Raw genomic sequence first — 16,372 nt, 5'->3', positions numbered from 1 at the left:
TGATCATTGCAATTAAAAGTCTTAAAACCCAAATGATTAGTTGTCTAAACCTAGAAACTAGTCATATTAGGAATTAGTGTATAATGAATAAATGTTAATTGCCCGTTTAGTAATTATTTATGATTTTGAGATGTGATTTTATCTAAACCAAATTACCCGAAGTGATTTGTTTCCAATTAATTATCTTGACAGTTTTAATGATTCTTTTATGTCCACTGGAATTTAAAAATCAAAACCCCCTTTTTATTGTTTTTGCATGTTTAGTTTAACCTATAATAAAAATTCTAATTCTAATTCACTATCGTTCCCCAAGTGTTCGACACATGGCCTTACTATAGCTATACTATTGCATGATTATGTTCACTGCCTAGTGCGTGTATTAGTCCGGTTGCGATTAAATCAATTTTATAAATTAAAACTTGAGCAATTAATATATATATATATATATAAACACATTCACACATCACACACACATACACACACTTACTCTCTCTTTATCTCTCTCTCTCTGCCTCTCTCTCTCTTTCTATATATATATATATATATATATATATATATTATGTATATAAGTCAATGATAAACTTTAACGACACGATCAATCTCTAAAAAGATATATGTATATGTATTTCCATTAAATCCATAAATTTTTATATTCTATATGTATCTTCTTCATATACTGTTTCTAGAACCCGTTAAGATTTCTTAATGACAGATCATGAGAAGCTTGACTATTTTCTTGGTATATAATTCACATAAAACATAAATGACGTGTTTATTAGTAAGAATATGTCATCAAGATCCTCAAGCTTACACGTATGCTTAACTACAAAGTACGTCACGCATCTGTCAGATACCTATGTAAGCTCGATACCTTGGACATCTAGACGGATGAATATAACTTTTTATAGTAGCCTAATATGTGCTCTCAAGTTTTGTAGAACGAGTTACACACGCAACCACTACTCTACTCCTAAACTTATACTTTTCATCCCAAGTGAGAGTTGAACTCTCAAGTACCTTACTTTTAACCATCATGATATGCCATGCATAATTCCTCAAATATGTGTATTCAAGTATAACCGTAAGAAATCAGATTTCAACACTTTAAATGCATTCTATATTACATCCATGACACTCTCGACCATGAACTACAACTTAAAGCCTTTCGCGTTTGTTGGTTTTGATCCATTTAGGGTTGCCGTTTGTTTCTTGGTACCAAACTTTCAGTGACAAAAATGTTATATCTCGATCCAATGTCAATGTGAAGTATTAAAGGGGGCCAAATGTTGTGGTGGAGATCTGTTAGCTTTGAAACCTTCTTCGAGAACTACATTTTTCACCGACCAAAACTATGATTGTATATTATGAAAATATGGGTGTTGGCTACCCTTCTGCTAACACGCTCCACCATTAACTCATAAAACATATCGAGATCGACATACACTTTGTTCTTGACAAAGTGGCTTTGGGCTATGTTCAAGTTCATCACATGCCATCCAACTCTGAGTAAGATCTTCATTAATGGGCTTTCTAAATATTTGTTTATTGAGTTTTGATCCGGTTTAGACATTGAAAACCTTCCTCCCGATGGAATACTTGAGCATGGGCGGAGCCAATAAGGGGCTAGTGGGTGTTATGCCCCACCGTCAACTATATGCTTCATCTCCTTCGTTATGTATTAAATTGTAATTAATGTTATTGGATATTAATGTTTTGACATACATTATTCATTATTTATTAAAAACATCAAACTTAAATTGCTTTCCATATTACAATCTCCTTTTATGATATATGACTATAAACTCCCATTCAATATAGACATATATCTCACTAAAATGGTTTATTATATATATATATATATATATATATATATATATATATATATATATATATATATATATATATATATATATATATATATATATATATATATATATATATATATATATATATATATATAGACACACGATGTATGTCTAAGCCCATGCTAATCTAAAATTCCAACCCCTTTAATTCTTTAGTTATTTTGACATTTTTAGTTTTTACAATAAAAAATTTTACATTTTTTTCATAATTTTGACACTTTTGGTCATTGGAATCAAAATTTTTACATTTTTTAGGAACCTTTTAATATTTAAAGTTTTGCCACAAAACTTTAAGGAAATGACAATTTTGGTTTCTTTTCTAAAAACTTGCTAATTCTAACCCCTTTAATTCTTTAACCATTTTGACACTTTTGGTTTTTACAGTCAAAACTTTTATATTTTTTTTCACAAAAAAGACATGTGGCGAAGCCCGAGTTTTTCCGTTAGTTCCCATTAATAGAGAGAGTACGTTCATGAAAATATATATATATATATATATATATATATATATATATATATATATATATATATATATATATATATATATATATATATATATATATATATATATATATATATATATATATATATATATATATATATATATATATATATATATATTCAACGATAAACACAATTCTGAATTAAAGAATAATCGACTAGGAAAAATCGCGGAGCATAAACCATACAAAATAATGGCTCAGGAAACTTTTTGGGCTTCATGCCTTATTTCGTGGTCAAAATTTAAATGAAGCTGCGTGTATCACTGTTACGCCGCACAAGCCCAGATTCACTTTTTCGCTAACTAGCGAGTGTGTTCGGTTCAAAAATAAGGGCAATCGGTGGAAATGCAATCGTCCGTGTCATTCTCGTCAGCAACAGCCGCAGCTCCATTCGGTGGGGTCAAAAGGTCGGCGAAATCTTCGTTTCCGGTGAAAGCTCTCTATACTTCGACGCCGAGAACCTTCGGCGATCCTTCGGTCATGGCGGCTCCGAAATGGGCTCAGAAGACAATAACCCTCCCTCCTCAGAAACGTGGTTGTCATCTTATAACTCCCAAGGCAAATACTCTTTACTAAGCTATGCTTTTATTTTATTCACATATATATATATATATATATATATATATATATATATATATATATATATATATATATATATATATATATATATATATATATATGTGTACCGATTATGCGTACAACAGTAACATCTCAGTGTAATTTAATTATGTCTACGGGCTCCTATATGCTGCTCTATTTGGTACTATTCTGGATAGTATAATCGAAAGGAGAAACTGAAATCCCAATGAATAACATCTGATTGAGATTTTGCAATGGCGTTGCTCCAGTTCATTTCCATAGAATTAGGGTTCTATGGAAATTAGGGAAAGGATCTTTTTTATGAGAGACAAAAAATGGAGAAGATTCATATTTTATCCACGACTCTTGAGTCTTGTCCAATTTGTCACGATGAGAAATCTGTCATCTGTACTTAGAGCATCCACAATGGGGGTTAATAAGAGTTGAATAGATGATGACTAAGATTGAATAGAAGTTTAATGGAGTGTGAGTGATGACATGGAGAGGAGTTGAATAGGAGAGTTGGATGATCATTGAGTGGTTTAATGGAGTGTGGATGATAAAGAGTATAGTTGAATAAAAACTGAAATGTTGATGTGGCAATCCGTTGAACTCCTTAGAGTTTAATGGATTGTGGATGCCCTTAGTGAAGTCTTGCTCATGATCTAATGTCATATTATTAAGGGCTAACTATTCTGTCAATTGACTATGACATGTGGCTCCAATGATTAGAAGAATGTTGATGTGTCAAAAAGATTTTTCATTTGGTTTTCACCCAGTCTTGTAATATTTATATAGCTGCCCTAAAAATCACTAATATTCGTTTGAGTTCTTTTAAAGCAAACAATATCAGTTATCAAAAGTATCACATTCTCTTTGGTCTCTCATTTTGTGAAGATAATTGATACATATTTACTCATGGGTTGTACCAGATCTTGAAGGAAATTGGAGAAGATTTGTCTGGATTTAAATGTGGTCTTGCAAATCTCTTTTGTAAGTTAGCGAACTAAAAAACAAACAACAGATCATCATTAAACAAACATATGCTTTTTTAATAATAATAATAATGCATGCATCCATCCTTGAAAACAGTGCAGCACACGAGTGCATCATTGACCATCAATGAAAACTACGACTCAGATGTCAGGGCTGACACGGAAACTTTTCTCAACAGAGTTGTCCCAGAGGTAGGTTTGTTGTTTTTCTTTTCTTATGATACTAAGACTGACACTGACACTGAGTGTTGTTTTGTTTCAGGGAAGATCTGCACCATGGAAACATACCATTGAAGGTTACGTTTCTATATTCATGATTCATGAATCATGTGATGTGCATGTTTCTTGGTTTTGCTGACATGGAGTTTGTTTATATGCAATGCAGGTCCAGATGATATGCCAGCACACATTAAGTCATCAATGTTTGGGTGTGCTCTCACGTAAGGATGGATATTATATATTAGTTTTTTTTTCTTATGCGTTCATCAGTTCCACTTCCACTGACACTTATAAATTGTCAGGATACCAATTACAGATGGACAGCTTAACATGGGAACTTGGCAGGTCAATAGTAAACTCTTGGGTGAAAAAATAATTAATGATTTCTTGATATAATAATATTGGTGGTCATTATTTGATAAAATGATGTGAATGCATTTTGTGAAGGGGATATGGCTGTGTGAGCATCGTGATGCACCTACTGCACGGAAAGTTGTCATCACCCTAAATGGAATTTAAGGTGCAAGTATTCATAATATATTTTGTGTTTATAAAAACACTAAATTACATTTTTGGTCCCTTAGTATAAGCAACTATTGGAAATATAGCCGTTTTGCTTGGAACAATTTTGAAAAGAACTTTTTGGTACTAAAATTGAGAAAGCCAGGACCAAAAATGTAATTTACTTTATTATTATTATTATTATTATTATTATTATTATTATTATTATTATTATTATTATTTTGTCTATGCCTATCATACCTTTGTCTTTGATTGTAGACTTGTGTGAAGATGCTAGCAACATGGAATATAATAATGTATGTAATATAATGGCAAAGGGGCTTGAGATTTGCTTAAGTCATGAATGTGACAAGTGGAAATGACATTAGTGAATGAGGTTGTATGCTTTGTATGTTTTTTCTTTGATAAAAAACTCATGATGTTGTGGGAAAAGTTAACGCATGTTTGATGCATCTTGTTGCATAAACTTTATTTTATTGTATCAAAATCATCAACTTATTAGGGCTTATGGTTACAAATCTATATAATAACAATGGCAATTAGAAGACATTACAGTTTATATAATCTTAGAATATGAGACCTGTTGTGAATTTTACCATTGGTTGTAAGAACCGTATTGAATTGCAACACCTTCATATGCATTTATCCTTGATTTTAGAGTATTTCAGTTTATTTATTTATACCTTGGTGTAGTGGTAATTATTATGTTTCTTTTGGTCCTCATGTAAGCCTATATGGTAGATTTCTTTTATGTTGTCGTTAACAAGTAATGATGTGTACATGAGTTTTTGTATTGCAAATTTATGCGAGTGTCTTGTGTGCGAGAGTGATACTTGACCCAAGTTAACAAACCTGTACCAGAATGGATGATCTTCATTAGCCCTCCCTAATTACAAATCATGGGCAACCTAATGACTTGTTGGTGGTTGTGAATGGTGTTGAGAAGCTGAAGACAACAAAAGTGAAAAGTTAAGGCATGAAAAGCAAAAGGAACCATGGGACACCTTGTGTGTGATGTTCTCAAAAACGAAAGGTTATTATAATGTTTTGAATACTTCCATAACATGTACAAAGATTTCAGAATGAAACGTACATTGAATTTAGTTATGAGGAGGCCCTTTATGCCCTTGGATTTATGGGTAGCTTCCTTCCTCTTTGTACATTACTCTTGCATTTTTAAACCATTTCTAACCTTCCTATCAGTTGTTCAGTAGAAAACAACGAGTTTGAAACTTCACTTCGCTACCGTAGGTGTAAGTACATAATAGTTTCAACTTTCAAGTAGGAATAAATGTGAGAAATATATAACATTCTTAACAAACAATAAAATTGTCCTAGTAATACACCCAAAGCATGTCTGACATCACATTTCATTGAAAAGAAACAATTATTTCTTCAAGTTCTTTTTCGGGAACTGCAAGAAACACATAAAGTGTGTATGCAATTGGAAACTCTAGATATTAAACAAATAAAATTTCAATGAATGTCATGATTATGATTAACGCAAGAAAAAACAAGATACTTCACTTAATAACATCCTGTGTTCATTTCTTCTTGCAGTATATACTTTTTTTCCTTTTTGTGAAAAAAAAAATCAGAAGGAGAAAGTACATTACTATTTTAGAAATGTAAAAAGACAATAAAATTGTACATTGATATTTAAAGTAAAATGCTATTACTAAAAGCTGGTGTCCTTGCATTTTAGCATCTCAAATAAATAAATAAATAAATAATAATGACATTGAACTTTTGTTTGTAAGTGGTTTGCATCATGATCGGGTTAAAAATAATATTTTTAACCAGGCTTCATTTGTAGGAATTTCCTTTATTTGTGTGCTTATTTGCACAGACAAACTATTCGGAAACAAATGGAAACAATAGTCCATTTTAGGTTTGAAAAGTAAATCCACATCATCACCATGAAATAACAATATAGTGATATACTATGTTTTTTTAGTAAATACATTTTTCCACAAATTCCCAAACGAAAATAAGAAAGCAAAATGTTATAAAAGTTGCTCATTACAAACTTGAAAACCTAATTCTAAACGATAAATAAAAAGAAAGTGCACAAACCACTCACCGTTTGATTAACGATTTCTATATACTTGAAGACTGTTGATCTTAAATTCTCGATCGCACATACCAAAAGATGAAGGACTATAGAATATAGATTACCGGGTAAGATAACACATAGATAAGGGCCATAAGGCTAAATTTGTCAAATACGTGAATAATAAATAAATAAATAAATAAATAAAATAGCATACAAACCCATAAATGTTGATCTTATTATTGGCATTTATAAAACAATCATATATTGGTTTGCGTTTACTAACAGTTCAATTTTATTTTATTCACTATGATAGACATGTATATCTATTAGGCCAATTTTAATTATACAGTGAATTTGGGCCATAACTTGTGAGCCTAAAACAAATGATAATTGGGCCAATATGACGTCAAACCAGTAGGGCGTAAATGAATGGTACATGGCGCCTCATTTTTTACGCGTCTAAAAAAACAAGCAGAAAACAAATTTGACATGTGTACTATATCTCCAAATCAAAATCACGCGGAACTTTACCTAGAGTAGAAGATAAACCTAAGAAGATTAAAGAGACTCGTTTAAGAATAAAAAAATAACATCGTGATCTGGATTGAATCGTGATGAAAGAATACATCAATGAGAAATTAATTGGATAAGTTTAATGAATTCTTTTTTGATATTATACGTTAATAAGGAAATGAAGACAAACTCGTGTTTAGTGAAAAATCAAAGAAAATCTTTTTTTATATGTTAGAAGGAACTTGCTATAAAAAAATAAAAAGTATTTGAATCTACATATTGATCGAATTAAAGGTTTGAAATCGAAATTTTGTGAATTCCCACTTACAGTATTAAGACACTTAATTGATTTCAGTTTCGATTTCATACAACAATCAAGAAAAACTTCAACAATTTCAGTTTCATGCACACGTCTTCTTTAAGAAAACAGAAGAAAATGGGAATCAACGTTAATGTGTTATGTGATCATAATTGATTTAAATTGATCAAGAGTACCAATGTTCTGATACCACATGTTAATTATTTCCAGGAATCAATTTATCCCACAATCTTTCTTATCAATTTGAACACAGATTTCAACATAAACATAAGAGAAAAGAATGTGTACTTGAAATGTCAATTATGATGTTTGGTGTAGGAGATGAAGGCATGATTCCCGTTATGATGTTCCATTTTGCTGGAGATTTACACAAACGTTTAATTGGTGTTCTTGGGGATTTATTTCTCTGGCAGGTGAGGGAGAAATCACGTTACTGTATTGTGTATCTTAGAGAACATCTAAAAGGAAATCTAATTACCCATATATACTTTCAATTACTTCCATTAAGTGACACTTAAGAAAGATGGGGTACCTACTATGTCATATTGACATAGTTACTATCATACTTCCATTAAGTAACACTTAAGAAAGATGGGATACCTATTATGTCATATTGGCATAATTACTATCATAATGCATAAATGTAGTAAATATTAAATAATTATTTCATAAATGGTCATAAGGCCACATATTCGTGGAAATATTACAACGAGTGCTTTGTTAATGATGAACCAAACCTGTCATTAGAATATGTTCGGTTGTTAATATTAGGGTGAGCATGGTACGGTTTGGTGCGGTTTTAAGGCCAAACCGAACCGCAAACCGTATGGTGTGGTTTTTGCATTCTTAAAACTGTTGAGTGCAGTTTTGCAACGGTTCGGTTTTACGGTTTTTAAATGCGGTTTCGGTTTGTATCGGTGCGGTTTCAGTTTTAAACCATTTCTAAACTTTGATGCAGTTTTTTATGTTTATTGGTACGGTTTTTTAAAAGCGTAAGAACAGGTGACTACTCTCACAAACTAATTAATAATCGAAGGTTGGTTAACTTTGTCTTAATTTGTTACAATCTTATTACACATATCGATTAGTACGTTTGGTTAACAATAGAAAATTTGTTTTGCACTCCATATAGTCTTACACAAAAACAAAGTAAACATATAATAAATATATTATCGTTTATAAGTATTTTAAATAACATGTATATAATATATATTAATTGATTTATTAATATATATGCTTGCGATGCGGTTCGGTTTTTGTGGACCGGTTTTTTGGATAAAAACCGCACCGCACCGTTGACCTTCGGTTTTTGCAAAAATTAAATCTGCACCATTGGGTTTTGCATCGGTTTCAGTTTTTCGGTTGCGGTTTATTACGGTTTTACCGGTTTTTCTTTAGTCGGTTCGGTTTTTGCTCACCCCTAGTTAATATCTAACTATGATCATTAGATTGGGTATATTAAGGTTTCATTTTGTATCAATGGAACATGTTAGTGTATTCCAGAAAAAAATGGTATTCATGAATATTATTTGTCCGCAAACATAGATAATTTTTTTATTATTAAATTGTAACTTTAGTTTTATAATGTTGGCAATAGCTCATTATGTTTTGTTTGGATTTATGTTGATTTATGGGTTACCACATCTAAACCTAACAAAGTTTGGTGGTTAATGAAATTTTAAGGGAATCCTTTTAGTGAATTGCTTGTATGGAATGATAACTTTTGACTGCCATAAATTATTTACAATCATTGTATATAATGGTATTAATATGAGTGTAACATCCTGATGTAATGTCTCGTTCCTGGTATGTGATTAAATATAGTATTTTTCCTTTTCTTATGGGCTACTCGACGAGTCAGTAGCCCTAACTCGTCGAGTAGATGTGGGTTTGTGCACGGAGTTTTATGGGGCTACTCGACGAGTCGATATCCCCGACTCGGCGAGTCAGCCAGGATGGATAAAACTGTAACACCGTAAATTTCAAAACAATTTTTCGCATTTTATACAAAACACAATTCATTCAATATTCATAAAAACATCATTGTTTGAAACTCGAATTAGTAGCATATAGAAATCCCAAGATCTCATAACATAAAAATCACTTGTGTGTACTGATCAAGCCGGCGCCTTCCCGCGATCCTCACTAGTACCTGAAACAAATAACACCAAACACTGTAAGCACAAAGCTTAGTGAGTTCCCTAAAATACCACACATAGCACATATTAGCCACTCAAGGCTATAACTCTGTGGGTCCGTGGACCCTACTCTGTGAACCCTCTGGTTATAACTCTGTGAACCTTCAGGTTCTAACTCTATAAACATGCAAAACATAAATCACATAGAAATAATGCAGTACAACACATAACATACATATAGCATACAATTACTCTGTCACATAACTCTGATTACCTACTCAAGGTAAGGTATAGTGAGAGGACTCACCTTGCGTATCTCAGTAACTCGTAAATCCCTGAAATCACTAGTGCTCGATCTCCCGAGCTATAGTCCTCCTATAACACAATACATCTCTAATTAACACTTTCCCAACTAAGGTTGACTAACCCTATCAAGTCAACACCGGTCAACTCTGGTCAATGGTCAACGGTCAACTCAACTCGCCAAGTCTGGCGTGGACTCGCCGAGTCTCTACGGGGACCCGATTCCTCTGAGTCCCTTCCGACTCACCGAGTCACTCACCCGACTCGGTTACTCAACCCTTGATTCGAAATCACTAAACAACCCGCATCAACTCGTCGAGTCTGGAAATAGACTCGGCGAGTGCATTCCATGCACAACCCCAAACGACCTTATGAGGTCAGATATGCTCCACTAACTCATAGATCCAGTCCTTCCAAGCTTATTTATCACGTAAAGTTCATGTCTTGGCGCTCATAACACACCTAATGACTCATAAATGGTGTTTTGACCTCAAGCACCAAGATCCCAAACCAAAACCTCCATGGATTCATAAAAAGCTTGGACAAAGGGACACTATGGACCTCCAAGGGTCCAGATCTAGAACCTAACTCGCTTAAGGGACCAAGGAAGCACTAGATCTAGCCACAAAAGGGCTCAATAAGCCCTAAATCGACATGAACATCACCTTAACAGAAAAATGGTTCGAAAATAGTACCTCAAACGTGATGTTCTGGACCTCAGATCTTCAGGAAGTTGATCCTCTTGTTTCCCCTTGGCTATAGATTCCTTTCCCTTGCTAGATAACACCTCCAAGGTCAATAATGGCTCCTTCTCTCACTCCAAACGCTCAAGTTCACCAGGGTTTTGCTCTGTGGACTGGTGAGCACAAATGACGGCCATAAGGCCCTTTAAATAGGCCTCAAACCTGAGAAATTCGGGTTTCATTAAACAGCGCAGACTCGCCGAGTCCACCAATGCGACTCGTCGAGTCCGGTCATTAATCCGGGTGAGAAATCGCGTCTCTACTTGACGAGTCTACGCACCAACTCGCCGAGTTCTTCCACAAAACTCAAAATAAAAAGAATAAATATAATACCTGAAATTCCGGATGTTACAATTCTCCCCCACTTGAATCTGACTTCGCCCTCGAAGTCTTATTCTTGAAATAGCTCCGGATGCTGCTCCCGCATCTCACGCTCTGGCTCCCAGTTCAACTCGAATCCCTTCCGATGTTGCCACTGAACCTGTACCAGAGGCACCTCCTTGTTCCTCAGAAACTTGATCTTCCGATCCACAATCGCAACTGGTCTCTCCGCATAGTTCAGGCTCGCATCCACCTGAATGTCCTCTAACGGCACTACCGCCGAGTCGTCGGCTATACACTTCGTCAACTGAGACACATGGAAGGTATTATGAATCCACTCCAATTCCACAGGTAGCTCCAAGCGATACGCTACCCTGCCCACCCTCGCGATCACTCTGAACGGCCCAATATACCGGGGCCCTAGCTTGCCCTTCTTCCTGAATCGGATCACTCCTTTCCAAGGAGATACCTTCAGGAGAACATAATCACCGACCTGGAACTCGAGCTCGGGTCGATGTCTATCCGCATAACTCTTCTGGTGGCTTTGAGCGGTCAACAATCTCTGCCTGACCCGCTGTATCTGCTCTGTCTTCTGAAGCACAATCTATGTGCTACTCATAACATGCTGCCCGACCTCTCCCCAGCAAATGGGGGTCCGAACCTCCTCCCATACAACAGCTCAAAGGGTGGCATACCAATGCTCGAATGATGGTTGTTGTTGTAGGAAAACTCTGCCAAGGGCAAATACGTGTCCCAACTCCCCCCCAAAGTCCAACACACATGCTCGGAGCATGTCCTCGAGCGTCTGAATCGTCCGCTCACTCTGCCCGTCAGTCTGGGGGTGATATGCGGTGCTAAAATGCAGCCTAATACCCAACTCCTCGTGAAACTTCTTCCAAAATTTGGAAGTGAAACGCAGATCTTGGTCTGAAACAATCGAGATCGGCACTCCATGCCGTGATACCACTTCCCTCACGTACATCTCTGCTAATTTCTCTGCGGAAGAACTCTCACTGATAGCAAGGAAGTGGGCGCTCTTTGTCAACCTGTCCACAATCACCCAAATTGCATCGACTCCCAGCAGTCCTTGGCAATTTGGTGATAAAATCGATGGTAATTTGTTCCCACTTCCATTCGGGAACCTCCAACGGCTGCAACTTACCATGCGGTCTCTGGTGCTCGGCCTTAACCCTTCGGCAGATTAAGCACCTCTCAACAAACCACGCAACATCCCTCTTCATACAGGGCCACCAATACTCTCTCCTTAAGTCCAAATACATCTTAGTGGCCCCAGGATGGATCGAGAATTTCGACCGATGAGCCTCTTCCATCAAAATGGTACGCGTACCTCCCACAAACGGTACCCAAATATGCCCCTGAAATGTCATAAGCCCCCGACCATCGGTAACGAACTCCGATACCAACCCAACAACTCGTTCTCTCTTCTGGTTCTCCGATCTCACGACCTCAGCCTGTGCTCCACGAATGGCGTCCAACACCGGAGCCATCATGGTCAATCGCAAACATACATCTCGCAATGGGGCACTCTCCGCCCTGCGACTCAGGGCGTCGGCTTGCACATTAGCCTTGCCCAGATGATACAGAATCTCACAATCATAATCCTTGACCACTGATGTGTGTGAAATCAACTAGTTTTAATCCTAGTAACATAGACACAAAATAAACACACGAAAGGTAGTGTACCGATCGATTAGTAATATAGTTCAAGCAAGTAGGGTATCGAACACAGGGAACGGTAAACAATTAAAATAAATGCTAATATTATCTAAATGAAACAAGTAATAGAAAATGAGTTTTCTCTAGTTTTGCAAGACTAGAAACTTAAATACTTACTAACACGCAAACTAAGCAACTAATAGCTAAGAATACAGAGATCAACTAAATTCAATGATTAAAAAGGCCTTCTGTTTAGGTTCGAATCATTTGTTCCCATGGATGATTTCAATGTATCGGATTAATTCTTCATTGGCTACCGACTAAGATGATTAGTGTCACATTCGCTATTACTAATCCTTAGGAAAAAAATTAACTCAAGCAGTGGCCAGTTGTCTAAATTAACGGATTTCTTAGTTATTGATTCATGTTAAATAAGACTTGTAATTAGCTAATCAAATTGGTGATTCAATTAACCTCTTGTTGATGGTGTATCACACAAGCTCACACATTAACTTACCTATCTTCAAGTTAATTCTAGTTTCACATTCGTTATTCCAAGACATACAACTATGTGGTCACGTAAATCATATGAAATTAGCAACTAAGAGATGTTCATACAACTTAATTACTGATTTATTAACATAAGAATAGTTATTGTTAACACATAAGGTTCTTTAACAAGCTTAATAAAACATAATCACCAATTAAAATTAATCCTAATCAAATAATCAATCCATGTTCACAAATTCATCTACCTAAACAGAAGTTATGAGTTTTAGCTCATGATTACAGCAGAAACAAGCACAAAAACGAAATCAATTGGTAAAAACATAGTTCAAACAAGAGATTAGTTAAGAGTAAACTTGATTTTGACTTGATTCTCCTTAAAATTGAATGTAGGGTTGATTCCCTTGCTTCCTACGCTCGGGCAGCACCATTAGTCGACAATTGGCCTCCAAGGGTTCACCTCTATATCCTAGGGTATCGATCTGAAAGTCCCTTTATATAGATTTTCACAAAACAGAGGCTACTCGGCGAGTCCGTCACTTAAAACCCGTGCACGGCAAGTCAGCGCGTCTAGAATCGCGAAACTTCTGACCAACTCGGCGAGTTGATGGCCTACTCGCCGAGTACGTTTGGAATCAGCATTTTCTCAAAACACGAAAGTCGTCCAAAATTGTGTCTAGTTTTCAGAACATTTTGAATCTCGTCAATCGGAGTTATGGTTCATGAAATATGGCCAAAACACTGACGAGGGGTCAAGCTGTCCAGCAACGTCCTTCTTTCTTCAAAATCCAAGATCCAAGCGTCCAATCGCCAATTCCGCTTCATTTTCCTTTTGAGCATGTCTTTGTTTCTGAAAATGAAATATTTAAACTAATTAAGCACCTTTTGTTCATTAAACGAGACAAAAACAACATAAAGTATTAAGATAATGCATGAATTTTATAACTAAATATGCCCATATCAAAATACCCCACACTTGACTTTTGCTTGCCCCCAAGCAAAACTAAATTTTAGTACACTAATATTACATAAGACAATCCCAATCGAACCCAACCATTATGCCAAGACCTCAACGCATGCATTTGTGTCTAAAATTTTCCTAATAACCCCCCATACTCCAAATACTCACAATCCTCATAAACATTCGCCCACTTTTTCCGAACAATGCTCATTTTATGCATCCATCCGAATCCATCCTCAGAAAACCTCTTAACCTCAAGGTATTTTTGGTTGAGCAACCCAAGCATACATAATCTAGACAATTACAATTTATGATACCACATTGGAGCTTTTTTGAATTCTTCATTTCCTTGACATTTGATCTTTAATTTTTGGGTATCTTCAACTTTTGAATTTCTTCAGAATTTTTGATCTTTGAACTTCATACTTTAACTTTGATGCTCCAAAAATTCTTCAAACTTTTTCTTGTAATTCTCTTTTTTTTAACATGTAACTCACTTTTTTTCACTCAAAACCCTACATGCTTAAGCAGGGGCGCTCAACTTCAACCTTTATTGGTTAGCGATAATAATTTTCCTAGATACATTTCTGGTACACGATGCTAAACATATTGCATCCTTCAAACTAAGCGAGGTCGTGTTTTTGTCCCATGATTTCACTAGAATAAGGAAGCCACAAATGCACTAGAACATATATAGGCTCAAGTAAACATTTGGGTTTTCATGCAATCATCAAATATAATACTAGCATGGTCCCTAATTGTTTTACCAAAACTTTCTAAATTAGCCCTAGCAATTTTAGTGCAAAATTTTCAAAATTTTACTAAAATTTTAACTAATGTAACCAACCTTCTGCCCCACACTTAATTTATGCAATGTCCCCATTGCATATTAAAACAATTAAATAACATAAAAGTAAAAAGAGATTTGGAACAAACTCCCCTGGGATAGTAGTGACGAGGCTGATCTTCTTCAATTTAGCTCCATCTTCAGCTGACTTTATGCATATGAACAACTCATCCACGCCTTGGGCGTCAAATCTCGTGTGGTTGATAACTCTAAATATGTGGGAAAAAGCATCTTGGAATCGCCTAGAAATGGTCTTCAAAAATATAGCCAATTGCCGCCTTGAATTGAATCAAATCGTCGATTCAAAGATAAAAGAATCAGCAACTCGTCGAGTTTTATGTGGAGACTCGTCGAGTTGAATCGTCATATGGGCAGAAATCGTGAATTTTCGCTGGAACTCGTTGAGTTATACAAGTGCACTCGACGAGTTTTCGGCTCTGATCGTGCAAATTCTTCTTTCTGCCTTGGGTCTGTTTTTGAGGTCAAAGAGGGTATTAAGGTAATACACCTCCTTATATTCTTCAATGACGGAACTCCTTTTTAACCATTAAAACCATTGGACTTATAAAATCACTCAAATCTTCTAATCTTCTCGCATATGACTCGACCCCTCACTTTAATTACCTCACGCTTTAAGAATTTGCTCTAATATCACCCTAGCTTCTGCAAAGATCAAAGACAAAACCACGTAATAAAAAGGAAAACAAACATCAAAATAAAAATTCCTAAATTATCCCTAAATACTAGAAGTTTAAAAGAAAAAGAAAAGCAAACTCTAATGACGGGTTGCCTCCCGCAAGCGCTTCTTTTTGTGCGAGTCTTTAGCTGGACTCTCAACTTAATAAAATTCTAATAAATTCGATGCCCATCCATCCATTTCATTTAATATTTTCTTTGGTGGACCAATTTGTAAAATTTGGCTCTTTGCTTCTATAATTGGCCAAACGAGCTTGAATATATAAAACCCAAGAATTCCGACAAGGGTTGTGACCGGTTGGATACTAATCAAAAATGGATCGTGATTTAGAACTTTCTCCAAAGTTGGAATTGTCACCCCATGCTTCGAAACACAAACCGGAAATACAGGGGGCCATGTTGTGGTAATGGTCAAACCACAGCTTGGTTCCTGCAATTCAACTTGTTCTTGTTCTTCATCTGACCCTTCTGCCAGCATCCTTTCCAGCTCCTCCAAATCTTTTTCTGGATTAAATTCTTCATGTTGTAACTTTAGCTCTTGTGACTCAAATTGCTCTTGTTGATCGTTAGACAAGATGTTATCTAACCATCTATCAAATTTCTTCAAA

General features: G+C 35.5%; 1 protein-coding gene across 4 annotated transcripts; it reads left to right on the top strand.

Moving 5' to 3' along the window:
- Nucleotides 1-2,600: 2,600 nt before the first annotated feature.
- Nucleotides 2,601-5,232, top strand: LOC111878958 (UPF0047 protein C4A8.02c). Of its 4 annotated transcripts, none has more exons than XR_008230077.1 (8): nucleotides 2,601-2,926; nucleotides 3,880-3,940; nucleotides 4,040-4,134; nucleotides 4,205-4,238; nucleotides 4,328-4,382; nucleotides 4,464-4,525; nucleotides 4,609-4,681; nucleotides 4,942-5,232. XR_008230077.1 is itself a non-coding variant. In XM_023875445.2 (8 exons), the coding sequence occupies exons 1-7, from the start codon at nucleotides 2,714-2,716 to the stop codon at nucleotides 4,678-4,680; spliced, it is 573 nt and encodes a 190-aa protein (XP_023731213.1). In that variant the 5' UTR covers nucleotides 2,602-2,713; the 3' UTR covers nucleotides 4,681-4,683; nucleotides 4,942-5,232. The 4 variants fall into 4 exon arrangements, 2 of the variants coding, with proteins under 2 accessions (XP_023731213.1, XP_042754901.1); XR_006187815.2 differs by having other exon boundaries at nucleotides 4,609-4,687; XM_023875445.2 differs by having other exon boundaries at nucleotides 2,602-2,926; nucleotides 4,464-4,506; nucleotides 4,609-4,683.
- The last annotated feature ends 11,140 nt before the right edge of the window (nucleotides 5,233-16,372 follow it).

Source organism: Lactuca sativa, chromosome 2 (assembly GCF_002870075.4).
Source record: "Lactuca sativa cultivar Salinas chromosome 2, Lsat_Salinas_v11, whole genome shotgun sequence".
NCBI lineage: Eukaryota > Viridiplantae > Streptophyta > Magnoliopsida > Asterales > Asteraceae > Lactuca > Lactuca sativa.
This window is presented reverse-complemented; position numbering and strand designations above follow the sequence as displayed.

What these genes read in the sequence shown, in the direction of transcription:
- LOC111878958 (XM_023875445.2), top strand. Translation starts at nt 2,714, where the DNA reads ATGCAATCGTCCGTGTCATTCTCGTCAGCAACAGCCGCAGCTCCATTC. An exon ending in GTCATCTTATAACTCCCAAG is followed by an intron (nt 2,927 to 3,879) that starts GCAAATACTCTT and finishes GGGTTGTACCAG; the next exon opens with ATCTTGAAGGAAATTGGAGA. An exon ending in TTAACATGGGAACTTGGCAG is followed by an intron (nt 4,507 to 4,608) that starts GTCAATAGTAAA and finishes CATTTTGTGAAG; the next exon opens with GGGATATGGCTGTGTGAGCA.